General features: G+C 29.9%; 1 protein-coding gene across 1 annotated transcript in view; it reads left to right on the top strand.

The window, feature by feature from the left end:
* LOC106465361 (regulatory-associated protein of mTOR-like) overlaps positions 1-20161 on the top strand; it is a 79816-nt gene that overhangs the window by 36353 nt on the left and 23302 nt on the right. Inside the window, exons 11-21 of the mRNA XM_022393238.1 lie at positions 1546-1551; positions 2062-2136; positions 4319-4384; positions 4722-4913; positions 5457-5600; positions 8402-8537; positions 8921-9004; positions 11913-12172; positions 13769-13866; positions 18644-18791; positions 19431-19532. Of these exons, the coding sequence (XP_022248946.1) occupies positions 1546-1551; positions 2062-2136; positions 4319-4384; positions 4722-4913; positions 5457-5600; positions 8402-8537; positions 8921-9004; positions 11913-12172; positions 13769-13866; positions 18644-18791; positions 19431-19532 (1311 nt within the window). The remainder of the gene's footprint in view (positions 1-1545; positions 1552-2061; positions 2137-4318; positions 4385-4721; positions 4914-5456; positions 5601-8401; positions 8538-8920; positions 9005-11912; positions 12173-13768; positions 13867-18643; positions 18792-19430; positions 19533-20161) is intronic.

Below are 20161 nucleotides of genomic sequence, written 5' to 3'. Positions count from 1 at the left end.
TTATTGAGCTTTTAATTTATTCACAGTTGATACTTTTCAGTTAATTTTATTTATTTTTTAATTCTTTAATAAATGATTACTTCCTTTCTTTCTTTTTCACTACTCGAAATACTTGTTTATAATTTTATAGTTAGAAAAAAGAAGCTTGTATGACTACATATCAGTGTAAAATTGTTATTTATTACAAGCTGTTGTACTTTACTTCCAGTTTTTCCAACACCATTTTTTATTTTTAACCCACCATAAGAATATTTGTATATACAATAAGATATACCAACCTTTTGAGATGTGTGTTAAAAATTTTCTATACTTCATCATTTTCTTTTTTTTAGGTTGATGTAACTGTTGCCAAGTATTTCATTTAAATATAGTTGTGTTCTTCTGAAATATGATTGAAAAAGTTAAATGTCTTTGTTAAAGTAATTATGTTTTATTATAATGTTTAGTTAAAGTTTAATCAGTAGCAGTCTGTGTAAAAAATATTTTCATTTATTTATTAATTAAACCATTCATTTGCTGTCTGCTGAATTTTCAATCAGTGACATATATTTAAGAAATATTCTCTGATTTCTTGAGTAGAATGTATAAACATACAACTTATATCAGAGGTTACAAACCCATGGTATGCGAGGCAAAAACTTGTGCCTGTAATTTAGAAAATATTGAAATATAGTGTCACATAGCACAAAGTTTGTGTCATTATTATTCATTTAATTTATTTAGTAATGCATTTCAATTTGGTTGCATGAACCCTCTACTCATTCTTATGGACTTTGGTTTGGAGTGCTTTATTGTATCAATGGCACAGTATTCAAAATTCAGAGCCTAAAATTGGCTTAACTACTCAAAATGTTGGCCATCCCTGATTTATATAGGCATATTAAATAGTCATGTATTGAAGTCCAACTTTTTCTATAAAAATGTAAATGCTTCAGAAATGTAAAAGTATGCATTAATGCTTAAAAAATACTATTATGACAAAACTAAAAACTATTTAATTACATTTTACTAAAAGACAATTTAAAACTTATCAGTTTAATAGTATTTGATATTGTTTTTACATCAGGATTGAACAGATACTATAAATATTTTTTTAAAAAATAGAACAGGCATTCTTCACAATTCAGAACAACTTATATTAATCTAAAGTAGTCCTTTCAGATTATCAAGACATCCAGATTGTTGAATATATTAGACACTATTAAGAACATGTATTGTGCTAATGATCAATAAATGTAAGATATGCAAACCAGTAAGAATGGGGGAATGCAAATAGTAAACAAAAAGCAACTGTATATACAAGGAACTTGTCAGTTTATCATCTTACATGTTGTCAGTAATTGTTCAGACGACATAATGAAAGTGGCATATGTCATTATCTTCCCCTGAATGAGTTATTTATAGAATACAAATTTAGTACATGTTTTGTTTTCGTGTATAAATATATATCATATTTTAATGATACTGATATTTTTATGCATCCTTGTTTTAGAGCAATGTGACTTGACTGTAGCATAATCATTCTAATGCTCTCTTGATATCTGTTATAGTGTATGTATATATATATATATATATATCCATACTGTAAAGGTTGTTCTCAGGAAAATTATTTTAAAATGGTACCCACTGCAAGTACAGGTATTTTTTGGTCAGTAATTATCCCTCGTCTCTTGTTCTGATTGACCCGTACTTGACACTTGTAGGATTATGTATGAGTTACTGAAATATGTATCCATTGGAAATGTGTGTTTATTATAAGAAATAGCTGTTTGGAATCAGAATGCAAATATACAGATTAATGATTAAATTATCTGTTGTGAAAATTTATGTACATGAAAAATCATATAAGATTGTCAGTGTCTGGACTAACAAGGGTTCACCTTATAAAAAGAAAGTATTTATGCATCAGAAGAAAACATTATTTTTAATAACTGATAGTACTGTGGTACAAAGATGAATTTTTTTTTCCTTTTAATTTATATTGAAATTCTGAAAAATTTGCAGATTTAGATAATTTTTTTATTCTTGATTGATCTATTTTAAATGTTCCTTTATCTCTAGACTTGTCAGGCAGACTTGGTTCGAGATGGTGGTCACAAGTACTTCCTTAACGTTTTAGCTGATTCATATATTATTGTAAGTATTGATTGTTTTTTTTTATGTGTAGTTATATTTGAAAACTTCACAACATTCTAACTACCAAAAGCAACTTCAGTTATTAAGCAAGAACTTTTTGATACTGCCAAAAGTTTAGAAAGAACACATTTAAAGGGTAACAGTATAATAGAATGAATGATAAAACACATGGCAGATGCATGTTTAATAATACTTTTAAGAGTAAACATTATAAAGAAAGGCTAAAATATAAACCACAGCAACTTTAACAATAAAAAATTGCAAATCTGGAAATGGGTAGATTAATAACAATAAAGACAAGTTGATGTTATTATTTAGTGTAGGGTGATAATTGAAAATGGAATGTCTTTTTTTAATAAAGAGTTTGTAATTGTTGTTCTGTAGTAGGATGGTGTGGTGGTTCTCATTATGTAATAGGATACAAATTCAGTTGGATTAGTTAGCTTATTTTCACTTCTGGCTGAAATTCCCACATGTTATTGTCCATGTACTTGTAGGTGACATGAAGTTTCATCAATATAGGTACATTTACAGCTACCACAAGTGTATTTACAAGTGCAGTGACCATAGTTTTATTACTCGTTTTTTCTTACATATGAGTGACTCGCCAATTTTTGAGCAGTGTTACACTCAAGTCACAGTTGTCCACATACTGCTTTTCTGCTATTGCTACAACATTGAGTGGTAGCACCAGTTTAGACACATTTTTAATCATGGTGTCCCTTTCACATTGGCAATGATGAGACCTGATTCATAGTCCTTGTTAATTCTGTTTAATATTTAAACATCATATAAAGTAATTTTTCTTTTTTTTTTTCAATTTTTTTTATCTTGTATGCCTTTCTTTTATCTTGTTAGTATTTTATTGTACTTGTTATGTAAAAACAAACAAAAACCTAATCAGTTTGGCATTGCTAGACAAAAAAAAGTCCAAACAAAACTAGAAGCTGACTTATGATTTTCTTTTTTAGACATACACTTATAGTACCTTCACGAGATTGGGAAAGGAGCTTGTTTATGTTAATGAATTATCTGTATAATACATGCTTATTGTTTTGGTTGATATGCTATATTAAATCCAATATGATGCGAGGTATGTCAATATTTGTGATCAATTGCAAAATAAATGTAGGAAATTTTTGTTGTGTTTGTTACTGATTTTATAAATAGTTTTTTCAGTTTGGCTCCTGTGTGCTTGAGCTGGGCATCGCCCAATGGTTGATGGGCTGCAGTTTGGAAGGACTAAAGTTTGAACCACAACGTGCTACTGAACATACACAGCACTTTCAGCTGTGGGGCTGTTATAAACATAATAGTCAATCCTCTTACTTGGTTAAGAGTATCCATTCAATATATTAGGTGGTGGCAGCTGCTGTTTTTTGACCTATCTCTGATCAACAGATTTAAATTAGTAATTTCTATGTCTGACAATAGTGGTTACTGACCTAGCTTCTTAGCCCTTGTGTTGGTTAAGGTGCAATTTAGGTTAAATTTATTAATCTGCTGTGCTTATTTCAATTTTAAATGCCCAATAATAGTCAAACTATTGGAGGAGCCAAAGTTAGACTTTGTGACAATGGTGGGATACTATAATTTCTGTGTGAAAGCTAATCAGAGAACAAGTAATTTAAAACATTCCTGATTTTTTTTATATCAAATATATTTTGATTACCTTCACTTAATAAACATAGAGAGGTATGAGATTTTTATAATTCTTGAAAAGAAATATATTGCAAGTCAGCTGCTGCAATTCCAAGTAGAAATAAAGGCTTAACTGCTTTTTTTCTCTATTTTGTAACATCTGTATAATTGTATTGCTCTGAATATTTGGTAAATATGAAAATCCCTGTAATAAACATATTTGTGAATAGTGAAAAAACAAAACAAAATGTATTATTGCAGTCAAGTATTGTTTTAGACAGTACAATTGCTCTGACTATAGATTATTTACAAACTTTGAAATGTCAGAACTGGAGTTTTGTGTAGGTTTTCAAGAGAAATAAAATTAACTTTTATGCTATTGAAAGTTCCAGACTCTGCAGACACATGTGGAGATAAAAAAGCAACAAAACATTTGTTTGACTTGAATTGAATACATCAGTTTTATAATGTTAAGATGTTTTATGGAATCTACTTAACTTTTATTGGTTGCCACATAATTCCACAACTCATTTTTTTGCAGGCAGAACACAGAACTATGGCAGCATTTGTGATGGCATGTATAGTAAATGGGTATCCAAGTGGACAGGTAAAAAACACTTTGTTGCAGTTCCAGTATTGTTAATTGATACTCATTTATTTATAAAATTTCATGTAAGTAAAGTCATTACAATTTTATTTTGTATTATTCTGTTATTAACTTAAATTCATAATTTGTGTACATTATCATTTACTAAAATATATCTTGACACCTGTTAGTTTTATATCTCGTGTGACTGAAGAAAATATTAAGTTTGTAATATGAAGAACATATACAAATTTTAATAACTAATAAGGGGTTTCACTTTATTAATTTTGTTTTGTAACTTTACATGAAAGAAATGTAAACAATTTGCTTTTAAAGATAGTTTTTGTTGTATTTACAGGAAGCAGCTCTTCAAGGCAACTTGATATCCATCTGCTTAGAACAGCTAGGGGATTCTAATTCCAGACTGCGTCAGTGGTTGGCTATTTGTTTAGGTAGAACATGGACAAAGTATGATGCAGCAAGGTGGTGTGGAGTTCGTGATAGTGCCCATGAAAAACTCTACTCTTTACTGAATGATCCAGTACCTGAGGTACAACTCAAGGAAATCAGTTTATATCAGAATATCTGTACTGAATTATTAGATTTTGAAGAAGATAGTTTATTTATTATACTGTAATTTGTAATTTTTTATCACTGGAAATGTGAACAACACTGTAATGTAATGAGCAAGTAAAAATATAAGATCCAGTTGTTAGTAAATTCCTTAAGCTTAATTTTCACTTTAATGAATTTCACGTTGGTTTAGTAATATGAATTAAATTTCTTTAAAGGTTCAGTTGTGTTTAAAATTAAATTTTTGGATAAAATCACCTGGTGACTGGCAGGAAAAGTTGACTAAGGGCTAACCAGTTTTCAATCCTCTTAGATTGGTTTGACTAGAAATGGTGGTTATATTGTGATAAACAAAACATTCTAATTTTTGAATAGTGATCTAGTTTGGAGTTCATATTTCACCTCTTACATTTTTAAGTGATAGTATGATCAGTGTGGTACCCTTTGATAATTTCTGGATATAAGTGCTTTTGTCAAATAGAACACTTCAACCTATATACACTTGTTCAATTCTATTTAGGTTAGAGCTGCTACAGTTTATGCATTAGGAACATTTATCAACAGTGCCACAGAAAGATCTGACCATGCAAATAGTATAGACCACAGCATAGGGATGACATTAATCAGTACTTTAGCCAATGATGGAAGTGTCCTTGTGAGAAAGGTAAGGAAGTTTGTGATGCTTGTATAGCATTGTTGTCTATGAAATATCAGGTAAATATACAATACTGATAAGAGCTTTATCATACAAGATTAAGAAAGTCGATCATTTGATCAGACAGACTGTAGCTTTCAAAGGAAAGGTAGATGGCTTATTTTTATAATATGAATAACTTATATGACAGTGGCCATTTTTGGAATGTTTTATTGTAAAGTTTGGCTTGCATTTTCATATCTTGCACTGGTATAGTTATTTAATATAGCTTTTACTCTTGGAGACATTCATCATTACTTAATTATCAGAATTACTGAAATTAATGTTTGTTATTTGTCATCTGCTAGTTCTTTTAAGGGGGCTGAGTGTGGTTCAGTGGTTAGCTGTTGTTGGATTGTGGATCTGCAGGTCCATCATTCTATTCATGTTACTACACTTTAGTGCTGTGAGTGTGTTATTAGGGTGATGATCAAATTCCATTATTCGTTGGGACAAGACTAGCCCAAGATATGGTGGTGGGTGCTGTTGACTACTTGCCTTCACTTTATCAATTCATAATTAGGGCAATTAGCACACATAACATTTGAGTAGCATTGTGCGAATATCCAAAAACAGACAACTAAGTAGGTCTGTTAATGCTAACGAGACAGGTCTGACAGGTCTTCCTATGGTCACGGGTCATAGGCCATGTCATCGTGTTTGTAGACTTGCATTCAAAATTTTATTCAACTACTATTTTATGAATGTATGTCAGTAAGTTTGGTATCAAATTGTGGGTTATAATTCAAGTTTTAGTACTATGTATTAGTTAATTTCAAAGTTTAAAAGTAACTATGAAAATAACAATCTAAATATCGTTTTTTGTGTGACGTGGTATTTTGAATGCAGCATTGGTTCAGATCTAAAACAAAATAATTTTTGTAGGTTTTATATATGCATTTTGAAATAACAAAAAAAATCATAAATTATAATATCAGTACCACAGAATTCCACTATAATTTATCAAGCTTAGTAACTAAGCTGTATTTGAGTCTAAAAGAATATGATTTTTTGAGCTCAATAATGTCTTACCTTACCACTTGGAATCTACCATGAAAAGAAAAGATTTCCTGTGTAAACACTTCGCAGAGGCTATGAACACCATGTGGGAGACATTCTGAGTTTTCAACTGGTTATTCATACATCATACACAGAAGTGGATGTATGTAAGCATTTACCAAAATGGAAAGAGGTGGGTGGAGCCACTGTGTTTGATTCACTAAATGTAGCGATATCTCAGCAAATAGAAAAGATAGGAAGTTCTTATTTTATTTTCTAGCTTGTAAATATCAGTAATTTGAGTTTCTAATTTATAAGAAACTATAGATTTTGTAGTTGGACATCATAAAAATCTTATTTTTAACGTGAAATTTGATAAGGCTTAGCAAATTATGGCAAGCATCAAACGACTACAAAGTTTGTAACTAGAAAGGATAGTTGTTTTCTATATTTCTTTATTTACTGTTCTATGTTTTAAGAAAAACAACTGAAATTTAAGAACTTATTTGTAAATAGTAGTAATGTATATATGTATATATAATGTATTACAGGTTGACTATCACTAATCCGGCATCATCAGGACCTGGAGGGTGCCGGATTAGCCATCTATTAGGTTAGAATACACCCATAAAACGGGGTTTTCTTTAAGTTTTAATCAAAGAAAATATTGGAAAGAAAACTTTCAAGTGAGACTAAAGTATTTACCTAATAGCGCGTATCTTGCTTTACTGTATTTGAAATTGTTCTAGCCGAAATTAGTGCCGGATTACTGATTGCCGGACTAGTGATGGTCAACCTGTATAACTGAAATATGACTGTATTTTAGAAAATACTCGTCCACTAAAATACAGCCATAACAGGTCACTTTGCAAGGGCCAGTTTTATATTATTGGATACAGTAACATGAGTGTATATGTGCCACATCATTCAACTTCTATAATGTTAGTCAGACACTGCTGATAGGTCTATAAAATGTAAATAATAAATTTATATAAATGTATAATGTTGTGAGTTTTAAATTATTTATACTAAATATTGGTAGTTTCTTGTTATAATATGTAGTCATTCTAGAATGAAAAAAGTATAATTTATATCTATTTCCTATTCTTTTATGGTGGTTACAAGGTTGGTTGAATTGACCAAACCCATACAGAGATACAGTAGTGAAAATAAGATAAAATATAAAGTTCGATAATTATCTGTAGGAGATTAGGAGGTTATAAAGATTTCGCATGTGAAATTTGATAATTTTCTGATGCATAAAAGTATTTTTAATCTTAAAATCAAAATTACGTCACATATTGGACAGTCAACATTCGAAAATAAAAAATGCAGGAGAAAAATCATTAATTAATTTTAAAAAATGTTAAAACTTGATAAATCTAATACTTTGTTTACTGATAATCTGCCAAATTTTGTGAAGATATGTGTACATTTTAAAAAGTTACAGTATAACTGCTTTATGGTTACTCTGAGGAAAATGGGCTGAAACAAACACATAAGAACATGTATTTTGATATGTTTATTGTTGCTTAAACTCTTGATGTTGAAATATATACATACTTCTAGATATTAGTTTTAAAAACTTTTTTATTATTATTCAGTAGCTCAGTTATTATGGAAATTGAGGTATGTTTCAGGAGTATTTGATGTCACTCTTTTAGGTGTTTGTTGAAATTTTTGTTGTAGTTCCATTATAATAGAAATTGACAGTTCTATTTTGATATGTTTTTTGTTTTGTCTAATGGAATTAAGTACTTTTTTTGTTCCAGGAGCTGGTAGTTGCCCTCCAGTGGTTGGTTCTTCTTTTTGAAAATCAGTTTGTAGCTGTTGCTACTCAGTTCCTAGAAGAAGAGAGGTTGAAAGACACCATACAGAACCAAAGCCCAAACAGTTTTTTACCAACTGGTGAATACATTTGTTGAACAAATTATAACTTTTTATCATAAATAGAAACAAGAAGTTTTAAAATCTACTTGAATTCAGCAGATTATGTTTGATATTGTTTTGCCTAAGCTTTTGACAGTTTTTTTTCCCTCGTTGTTGATTTATGAAAAAACAAGCACATAGTTGGATTTATATATGTATATTAATGTTTATTTATCTTGTGTATAATAAGGTTCTTAAGTTTATAGAATAAGTTAATAACAATTTGTTCTTGCTCAGAGGGTAATAAATGTAATTCTTTATTTATCTTTTGTGTACATATGTATATGAATTATCCATATTATGAAATTTATATTTATACTGGGAGAATGAAGTTTTATTTATACATTGATTTTCTACTTAAGTACCTGAAGTCATATCCTCTACTAGTACATTGAGAAAAGTGACATCTAGAGATAGACTGAAGCTGTTTGGGTCACCAAGTGGAGGTTTGTAGTCATAAATTTTATTTTTAAAGATCTTCTTGTGTTCTTTAAAAATGCATTCTTTTCATTAGTTGTAATTTAAATAATATGTGGGATGGCGACGAAGTGTTCTTAAACAGTTCATCTGTGAAGTAGGCTTTCCTTGCCAGTTAACCCTATTGACACAGATCACGGGTTGATCATTGGTTGACTTGCATTCAAAATTTTATTCAACTAATATTTTATGAATTTATGTCAATAAGTTTGGAATCAAATCGAAGATTATAATTGAAATTTTAGTATTATACATTAGTTATTTCTTAAACTAAAAGTAGATATAAAAAAAAACACCTAAATATTGATTTTTGTGTATCATGTGGTATGTTGAATGTAGCATTGGTTCAAGTTAGATGTTTGTGATGTCCAAAAAAAAAGTCTAGTTTCTTGCAAATTAGGAACTCAACTTACCAATATTGACAAGCTAGAATACAAAATAAGAACCTCCTATCTTTTCTATTTGCTGAGATATTGCTAAATTTACTGACTCAAACACAGTGCCCATGCCCACCTCTTCCATTTTTGAAAACACTCATGTACACCTACTTCTGTTTATGACGTGTGAATAACCAATCAAAAACTCAGAATGTCCTCCTAGTTGCTTTCTCAGCCTTTTTCAAATGTACGGACATGGAACCCTTTCTTTTTATACAAGATTAGAAGCAGTGAGGTAAGACTTTAGTGAGCTCGAAATTATGTATATTTTTAGATCCAAATACTGCTTAGTTACCATGCTTGATAAATTATAGTGGAATTCTATGGTATTGTTATTATTAAATTATGATTTTTGGTTATTTCAAAATGTATGCATAAAACCTGAAAATAATTATATCGTTTCACATCCTCCATGTGTGAAATATAAATACTTCTTTCCAACTTATAATTTTCATACTTCATTTGCATAACCTCTAGAATATTATAAATGAACATCAAACGTTTTTCATCAAAATTATATTTTATCTGTTACTTTCTCTACCCTAACACTGATAGCAGAGGGTACAGCCAGTCAAAGAATACATTAGGCCTCTATGTTACAGATTCTTCTTTTCAATTTCACCTCTGGTGAAAAAGAAAAGAAATGTGTGTATATATATATATATATACACGTTAAAGACACACTCACACAATCATTAACAAGTTGGTCCACAGTATAATATGGAATAATGAATTTGATGAAATGTCATAACATTATTCAAATACCTAAATTCATTTAGGTCACTATATGGAGAAGTAAAATGAACTCAAAACCCCATAGATACTAACTGTATCAGTTTCTGTCAATTTGACAAACCTTGTAACTGTCGTATAACAAAAAGATATGAAATTAATGTAAATTAACCATTTTTTCTTTATATAATGACTTCACAGACAATTACACATGATTTATTTTTACAGCCAAAGCTAATATATTTTTATTTTATCTAATTTTTTTATGATTGAATTTGGGCCTGGCATGGCCTAGTGGTTAGGGTGCTTGACTTGCAATCTTAGGGTTGCAAGTTCGAATCTCTGTCACCGAATATTCTCATCCTATATGGTTGCCAACTTGGCCAATTTAGAATACAAAAAAATTGCCACTAATATAGTCCTAAAACTTGTATAATTTACCTGTTTTTTGAACTAAGCTAGAAGTCTGTTAAATAATTCACACACCTGGACAAGCAATCAGGTAAACAAAAACAATGGTAAGAAAATGTTCAAACCATTTATTCCAATGGCTTCAGGTCCTTTTGCATTCAGTAAGTTGAAATCTTCTCTTTCTGTTGGTTACAAATAATCCAATAACAAATGTCAGAGAGAATTACTGACATTTTTTGAAAAAGGGGTTTTACTTTATAGGGGCATGGCATGTGGCCTTTGATTTATTGCTTATATATCCATAAAGTAAAAAACATTGTTGTGGATATGTATAGTGTAAGTGTGAAGTTCCACAGAAAGCTAAGAAGTCACATAGAGGTATAAGAAAATCTAAAATGGGCAATTTGGAGCATAAGAACGTTTCACATGATACAGACAAATGAAGATTAAGAATTTATTTAAATATTTCTTTTTAAACTAAAAAATTAAAACTTATATAATATTAAGATTTGAATTATAAACTATGTTTTGATGCCAAAGTTTTTTGATGTACATTGATAATAATATTATTTAATTAAGTTTTGAATGTAAATGTAAAAAGGCAGTGATGAGCACTTTGACCTACCTGTGATGTAAAGTTTAATGCAGACTTCTTATGACTGATTGTGAAAACTTTGAAGTTTTAGCAGTTTTTATTAATACTTGGTTAAATTATTGAATAATTAATGGCATCTGCTGTTTTGTTTTAATATCAGTCTCATAGTAAATTATTAAGTGTTAGCTTTACTGCCTAGTAGTCTCTTGCATTAAGTAAGTTTTGAAAGTGTCCCTTAAAATTTAAATGCATCATTGAAACAAAGCTCTGCATAAGCAGAACATCTAATTAAGGAGCTTAATTAAAGAATAACTGATATTGTGACAGTATCAAAATTGTTAGTCAAACAAATTGTAAGATTGGTTTATATAATAGATGTGTAGACATAACCCAACTCCACAACATAAAATATATAATTTTAGTTGTTTAATAAAGTGTGTTTCATAAGGAAGTGCAGGTTAAGAGGAAGTAAACATTTCAAAATGTAAGTTTTATTTATTCTTGAGTCCTCACACTACATATAAATTTCTTGATTTTTTTCATTTTTCTACTACAGGAACTTAAGATTAAAAAAGTATTTGCTCTTGAAGTAGGTTTTTCATACGTAACAATCTGAAACAGAAGTTATTTTCAATATTTTACATTTATGGAATCTTCACCTAAACAGTAAATAAAAATATTATACTATGTTTTACACTATAGGTCATTTTCTTGCAAGCCTTGGTGGTAATGTGGAGTCAGGAGTATTTAGTGATGCTTCTCATGTCTCAGTCTCAGATTGCATGAGGAGGGTGAGCTCAAGCACCTCAATCAGTAGTATGACTGGTGGATCTTCTCTCAGTGGACTGGTTTTTGCGAGTGTTTACACTAACATTTGGAGAGCTGTGCTGGCAATGGGTAATGACCCATCAACAGAAGTTGCTGGTTTAGCAACAACACTGATCAGCACAATTATGTCCAAGGTTGGTGTTTACATGCCAAAAACACATGGTGTTTATACTTTCTTGTTGTTATTTGCTTATTAGTGTATTCACAAAAGGAATGAAAATAATACTACTTTAAAATTTTTTATTATTATTTTATATAGAATAAGACATATAATTCTTCCAGGAAACTAGGGAAAAAAATGCAAAGACAATAATGAATGTTTGTATGATTTCTCCTTAAAACCTAGCTGGTGTATGAAGCATGGAAAATACTGTTTTAATTAGAGCTCATAACCAATTTTATCATCCTTATTAATTATTTATTAGTTATTTTGTATTTTTGATTGTCTTTTTTGCATATTTTCTCAATAACTTCTTATGCTTCTTACCTAATGGATTAACACATAATTTTCATAGTATTTATCTCTGGTTATCTTCTATTTTCTTATTTTGTCTGATAATTTTTTTTCATGTTCTTATATTGTTTGCCTAATAGGGACCTTATGCTTTTTTTTAATTGCTTGCCATATATTATATTTTCTAAAAATGTTAACTAATTATTATCCTGTACCAAAGCTTATATAATAGTTATGTCATATAGTACTTTAATGTCAAGCATTTTATTGTACATTTTATAGAACAAACTGAGACATCCGTCCTGTGTCTGGGGTCATCAGGATTGAATGTAGGGGTTGAACTAGTAAATTAAATCAAGAATTTGCATTTATATGCAGTATTTATTTCACACATAATTTACCTTAAGTTACTTTATTTCACACATACTTTATTCATACCTACCTTATTCACACCCACTTTATTCCACACTACAGAAGTGGTGTAACAATTACTTTCCTTTCCTTTGTTTACTTTGCTTTATTACTTTTACTAATTCCTCTCAGCCTCAGTGTTTGTTGATACTCAGAGTGTTTCTTGATAGAAATTCTTCCTCCTTCCTGGGCCTAAATAAAAGATATTCCTTGGTGATCCCATTCTTCAACACCTAATGAACTTATCATGTGAAAAGCAAGGGGATTTGAGATGTAGTCCTTCCATTTTAAGTGTTTGACCTTGTGCTTTGGTTGCTCAAGAAAAAACCTAAGATAATATATTTAGGCTTATAGCACTAAAAACTGGGTTTCAGTACTCAAGGTGGGCAGAGCACAAATATTCCACTGTGTAGCTTTGCACTTTTACAACAAATGAATAAACAAATTAAGCACCTTATTGTACATTGTGTGGTGTAGTAGTGCTAAAAAAAACAGCAGTTGAGCACAGCGAAAGTGGCTAGACAAAAATAACTACATTGTATAAGATCACTGTGCTATAATCAACTATAATCAGTTGTTGAGATTAGATATAAGAATGTCCATACATAGCATCGTATTGTACATTGTGTGGAAATAGAATACTAGACTTAATACAGTTGAGCATATTGGAAATAAATTCTCATACAGAGCAGCTTATTGTGTAATATACAGCACATTTCAGCAGCATAAGATTAAAAAATGAAAGAGAGTAATGTTAGTTAAAGCTGTAATGTATAGTCCCAGTGCCTACTTTTTTAAAATTGTATCGTTATATTCAGATGTACTTATAAATATATTAAAAATACACTTCTGTCATTTTCTTCAGACAATGGGAAATAGCCAGTCTGCTGATGTTCCCAGAGAAAACAAATCACTGTGTTACTCAGAACCGTCATCACCTTCAGGCCGACCCAAGTTTATCACGTATGTTAAAGCTACTATATTACCCAATCAAACATTTTTACGTTCTTATATGCTGTATCCCTTGAACTTTTTCCAGATCACGGAGCACTTTTCAGTTGCATATCTAGAATAAATAAAGTGATATGAACAGTAATTTATGGTTTCATGGGAAAGTGTTTACATGGAGCTTCAGAGGAAACAAATAATATAATGGAAGTTTAGAAGGCTTCCTCAGATCTGTGAATTTTTTTTTATAGTTTCTTCAGACGTTCTTTTCATTCCTGAAAATATTTCCATCTTAAATTACATCTGTTTGGAAGCTGTGAACATGTTTGTCACTGATAAGACATACAAGTTTTTTTAGGTTTAGCGAGTATGGTAGGTAACAGCAGAAAGACTCAATTTTGTACTTATTGAATATTATTGGTGAATTTATTTTATTCAAACAATGTAAATATGTAAAAGATCTCTTTATTTATTGAAAAGAAGCTATATTTGTCAGATATAAAATGATTTTGAACAAGAATATTGTTAGTGAAAATGTTGTTACCAAGCCTGATAAAGTTAATAGTGATATCACTGAAGCAGGTCAGGTCATAGGCCACTTATAAATTTTTGTCAATTTTTGCTGTGTTTTTCATGATTTATAGCTGGAAGTGGTGACCACTTTCTTGAGCAAAAGAAAGTATCAAAATACATTTAATAACTATCAGTCAAAGTGAAACTGGTTGGATATATAAAAATGAACTTTCAGATCACTAGTAAAAAGAAAATGAAATTCTATTTTAAGAATTAAGGAAGTTTTGTTATTGATTTTTTCAAGAGTATCTCACAATAAAATTTTGGAAATTTCACAACATGAAAAAAATAGAAATAGTAAATTAAATAATGAATTTTTTCAGCCAAAACTAGATTGTATTTAGTAATTTTATACTCAGTTTCTTGCAACTTGTTTAAGTATTTTCACTTTGAGAATGAAAAAAATCAAATGATATGAAAGACACACCACAGGTATTTAAAGGTTTAAAAAATATATTGTGTTACTGAAGGTTTTTAGAGCATATGTTCTGTATTTCACTCTTTTCGGCTTTACCACCGTCAAAAGAAATAATGATATTCAGTTGTGCGAGAACAGAGTATTGTTGCTAAATTAAGATATTTATGAATGTGCAGGAATAGAAGTCATATGTACGGTCCAAATTTTGTATATTTATACTCAGTGTTGGTGATGTAATTTTAAAGTTGTGTGTAAACATCTTGTAAAAGCCACAATTACATTCAGGGTTTTGTAAGTGTGTACTTATTGATAACACCAGAATTTTTTCAGAGTTTCTATATGTGTACTCAATATAGCATCTTTGATTAGTCTCAAATATTGTGTATATGTACATGTTACTGAAACTAGGATTACTTTTCAACTTAAATATGTGATTAAATTATTTGTAATTACTTTTAAAGATTTGTATGGATGTGTCAGTTGTTTTTTAATTCATAATTACTGTCAATATTACATGTTTGAATGTAGTGAAGAATGTATAACATCTTTCAGTGTTTTGTATGTATGTATTTGTAATGATTTTGAAAGTAATAATTATTTTGAAAGTAATAATTGCTTTCAGATTTATGTGTGATGTATTGTAGAAGCTTTAGTTGGTTTGTAAGTTTTGTATGTATGTATTACAAACATTTTAAATAAATTGTCAGTGTTCAGTGTTTGAATGTACAATTTTGGAATTAATTATGGAAACACAGGTGATACACGTGTAGGATTTACAGCCAATGAGTAATTTTAACTAAATATGCATTTTATCATTAGTACTATACATTATTATGTAAAATACAAAGAAAGGCAGATACGTTGTAAAATGCACTAATATTTTTGTTGCTTTAACCCTATTGCCACGGGTATCCTTTACTGCACATGACATAAGGCTTTAATGTCTTACATTCAAGTTTTTATTAAACTACTTTTTGTTAATGTTATACAAATTAGAATAGCATAAAATCTTAGCTAATAATTCCTATTTTAATAGTATACAAGTTTTTTAAGTTCTTACTTTTACAAGGCAATATTTAAAAAAATCATGAATTAGCCCTAGTGTGACACATTTTCTCTATCTTCTCTGTTTTATCCACCACCCCTTGAAAAAGTATGAAATTAAACGTAAATTACTCTATAAAATCGTTATTGTTCAGACAAACTATAATTTTTATAGTCTTCAATTTTGTTTGGTTACAGAGCTATTGAGTAGAAAATCAGCCCCCTCTTGCCACACCCACCTGTCACATCCTTTCTTTCAGAATTCATTGATAGTTCTCTCTTACATTTAATTTTATATTATCTATAGAAAGTCAAAGTTTTCATCTGTCAAATAATGTATTGTATAACATTATGTTCTGAACAGTTAAATGTCAATTTCACTCAGAGCACCAACATTGTTCCCATGAAAAAGTTAACGACTAGCTTGGATGAATTTGTAATGGCTCTTATCACATAGTTAGAAAGCCAGAATAATTTTGAGAGGTAAGGAAATTTGTCTAGTTTTTGCATGTTATTAGTCTTTATTGTTTGGAGCATTATTTAATGAAATAAAAATTATTAAGTGCATTGCTACCATTAGTATAAAAAAATTAGGGTTAATTCTCTTCAACAATGAACAGCAAGAAAAAAGAAGGTTGGTTAAGTATTTTATTTTTGTTTTTCATGTTTATTCTTTATATATAATTATAAAAGTAACTAAAATATAAAAATAGGGATCCTTTTAGGATAGTTAAGATTAGATTAGGTAAAATAAATAATAATAACATTATAATAAATATGTTTCATGAGTCACACTCGTGCGAGCAGGTCGTGGGTAATGTTATTCGATAGCTTAAAGTGAGCTGCATGTTTCCAGAGTGATTTACAACTTATAATGGCAGGGATAGCAATCAGACATGGTTCAAAGGGCAATAAAACAATACAATTTAATTATAAATAGAAGTGTACTGTTACAAACTTAGAGTTACTTAGGATAAACAAATGTTACATATTACAATTTGAAGTCATTCTAGAAAGAAAAAACAAAGGTTAATTTATGTTTATTTTGATTTTTTTTTTTTTGGTGGTTAGAGTTCAGTCCAATTGACTGGTCCTGTTTTGAGATAGGGTAGAGAAAATAACTGATAAACTATAAAGTTTTACTGAAAAAACGTTTGAAATGCATTTAGGAAGTTTTAGGGATTACACAGAGCTTCGCTATCAAAATTTTATGTAGACTGTGAAATTGTTTTCCTCTCTGCCATTGAACAAACTATTGTTGCTAAACAATTTGAACTTGAATTCATCTTTAAAGAGCACTCTTATCCAGAATTCATCATTCCATAGGTGAAAGGCTGAATCCCATTCAGCATTTTGGTTTGGTCACTTCTCCTTAGTAGTGATATCTCAACAGGTACACATACACTTAGGTCACTTTGTGATGTTTGTATCTTACTGTTCTGAGGTAACATTTCACACTTGTACTTGTAGCTAGGACATTGGCAAGATATCTACCCTGTGTTACTTATCATCACTTTTGAAGTGTATGAGCTTCCTGTCTTGGCTACTTCTGTTATCAGCTAAACTAGTTTCATGTATCCTTTTTGGAGTTTCTATATAGTTTCTACTGAAACATAAAAATTTGTGTCAACTTGTTACAAGGAGTAGCCTTCACCACTCAAACCATTTATCTTGCATTATTGTCTGTGGAACCTTTATTACATTCACCATACTACTACTGTGAATAGTGTGACTGCTTGTACTTAATAGGTATTGTACTGGTGTGGCATTGTCTAATTGGGTGACTGTAAATCGCGGTGTAAGCTATCAATACAAAAGTGTATGTTGGAGCAGTGCATTTTTATACAATATATGGATGAGCAAATCCATAATATTTTGCTTTAAATACTGTTTATGTAATTATTTCCAATACTGTATCTAGTGTAGAAGCTATAATAACTTTTATAGTTTTGTATGAATGTATATGTTATTTTAAAAGTGATTATTTCTGTCAGTGTTATGTGTGTGGGTATGTAATATAAAAGACAACAGCTTTTAAAATTGTATGTATACATAGTGTAGAAATGATAGTTATTCTGGAAGTTTAGTTTTGTGTGTAGTGTAGAGAGAGAGAAATATATTTGCTTTCTTGAAAAATATTTCTTCAAGAATTTATACAAATTATCAGATCTCTTAAGACTACTAATGTGATTAGATTGCTGTAAACAATTCTCTCAGTACCATGTTTGAAGAAACTTTTGTAACTGTAGAGAAGTTTAATGAATAATTATCTGATTTATACTTCAGCAAATTCCTTTGTTGTTGTTGTTGTACTCCAGTAGAATGTTAGAATGATGAAAGAAACTGGGTTGAATACTGTTCATTTAGTTCTTTTTTACAAATGACAATCCTGGACTCAACACGAAGATACAGATTTTGACTTCCGTCCTTTTTGTTGCACTGTGTATAAACAAAGACAGAAGATGAAAGTTGTACAGGTGCATGAAGAGAATGTAACATTTGAAAGCTTCTGGAGATTTTTTTATACATTATTTTAGTTGTGTCTCATGGTTATTGTTGATGATCACTTTATTGTTGTTGTTAAAGAGGTATTTTTATTCCTTGAATTTGTTTCCTCAGTATTCTTTTACTTCATCCTCTGAATTCGTTACTGAAGGTAGTGATTCTTCATAAACTTAAAGTTGAGTGTAAGCAGTCAAAACTTGTGTTAGATTGTGAGTACAATGTTATGCTACATCTTTTTCATATTCATTTCAGAGGAGAGTCTCCCCCAGCCAATATGGGACATCATGATAGTTCTCGCCCTCATACAGGAAGTGGACAGCTCACAGAGCCTCGACAGCAATACCATTACTCTGCTCATTTCACACGAACTCGGAAAATTTTTGATAGAGGCCCTGTTGTAGTAAGTACTCATCCTCTTTTTGTGTGTGTATGTATTTGAATACTAGAAAAAATTATGAGTGGCTTTCAAAATGGTATGGTCTATTCACTGTTAAGAATTTTAATAAAATAACTGTTTATAGTATAACTGGATATAAGCATTTTATCTTATTAACCAAGTAAGCTGGTTGACAATTGATAGTTTTATTAATAGGTTTTAGATTATATAACTATAATTCTTTCATTTCTTAATAATCTTTTGATGATTTTACTATTTGTTTAATTGCTTGTTAATGGCAAAAATGCTTGTGTTACTCTTAGTTGATGTAACTTGCATGACTCAACTAGATTTAGTGTTTTAAAATCTCCATACTGTTGAGGATATGTGATACATCTTGGCACCATGTATGAAAATTCAGTCTTACATTTTTTTTTATGTACCCAGTTCATGTTTTATTTATAATCAGATTAACAATATTAACATGTGAATGTATTTTTCTTTCATAGTTATTTTTGAATATTTTTCTGTAGTTTCACAATAAACATCATTGCTTTTATTTAAACTGATAAACTAGTTTGTTAATTTTGTTAAGCTTAAAATTTAAGTTGTTCTGTTTCATTTCTCACTGTAAATATTGTGTTTTATACAAAATATTAACAGATTGCAGAGGAACAAGAAGAGAATGGAAGTCACAAATCTCCTCTCGTTAATACTGGGTTTGTAGACTGGTGTTGTAAACAGTTTAGCCAGCCAATAACAAGGGTTAGTAGATATGATTTTATGTTTCATTTTTTTCATATTGCATAATAGTTTGGTGTTAACCCTATCCCTATGGGTTTTCCTATGGTCATGGGTCAAAGGGCATATCATCTTGTTTGTAGACTTACATTCAAAGTTTTATTGAACTACTATTTTATGAATGAAAATATGTTTTGTATCAAATTGTAAATTATAATTTACATTTTAGTATTATATGTTAATTTTTTAATCTAAAAGTAAATATATAAAAAAAGAATCCTAAATATCAATTTTTGTGTGTCATGTGGTATGTTGAATGTAGCATTGGTTCAAGTTAGATGTTTGTGATGTCCAAAAAAAGTTTAGTTTCTTATGAATTAGAAACTCAACTTACCAATATTGACAAGCTAGAATACAAAATAAGAACCTCCTATCTTTTCTATTTGCTGAGATATTGCTACATTTATTTACTCAAAAACAGTGGCCATGCCCACCTCTTCCATTTTTGGAAACACTTGCTCACGTATACCTACTTCTGTTTATGACATGTGAATAACCAATCAAAAGCTCAGAATGTCCTCCTAGTGGCTTTCTCAGCCTTTTTCAAATATGCATATATGGAACTCTTTCTTTTTTATACAAGATTAGAAGCA

Source organism: Limulus polyphemus, unplaced genomic scaffold, assembly GCF_000517525.1.
Source record: "Limulus polyphemus unplaced genomic scaffold, Limulus_polyphemus-2.1.2 Scaffold1921, whole genome shotgun sequence".
NCBI classification, from domain to species: domain Eukaryota; kingdom Metazoa; phylum Arthropoda; class Merostomata; order Xiphosura; family Limulidae; genus Limulus; species Limulus polyphemus.
The sequence above is the reverse complement of the archived record's forward strand: the minus strand, read 5'-3'. Positions and strand labels throughout refer to the sequence as shown.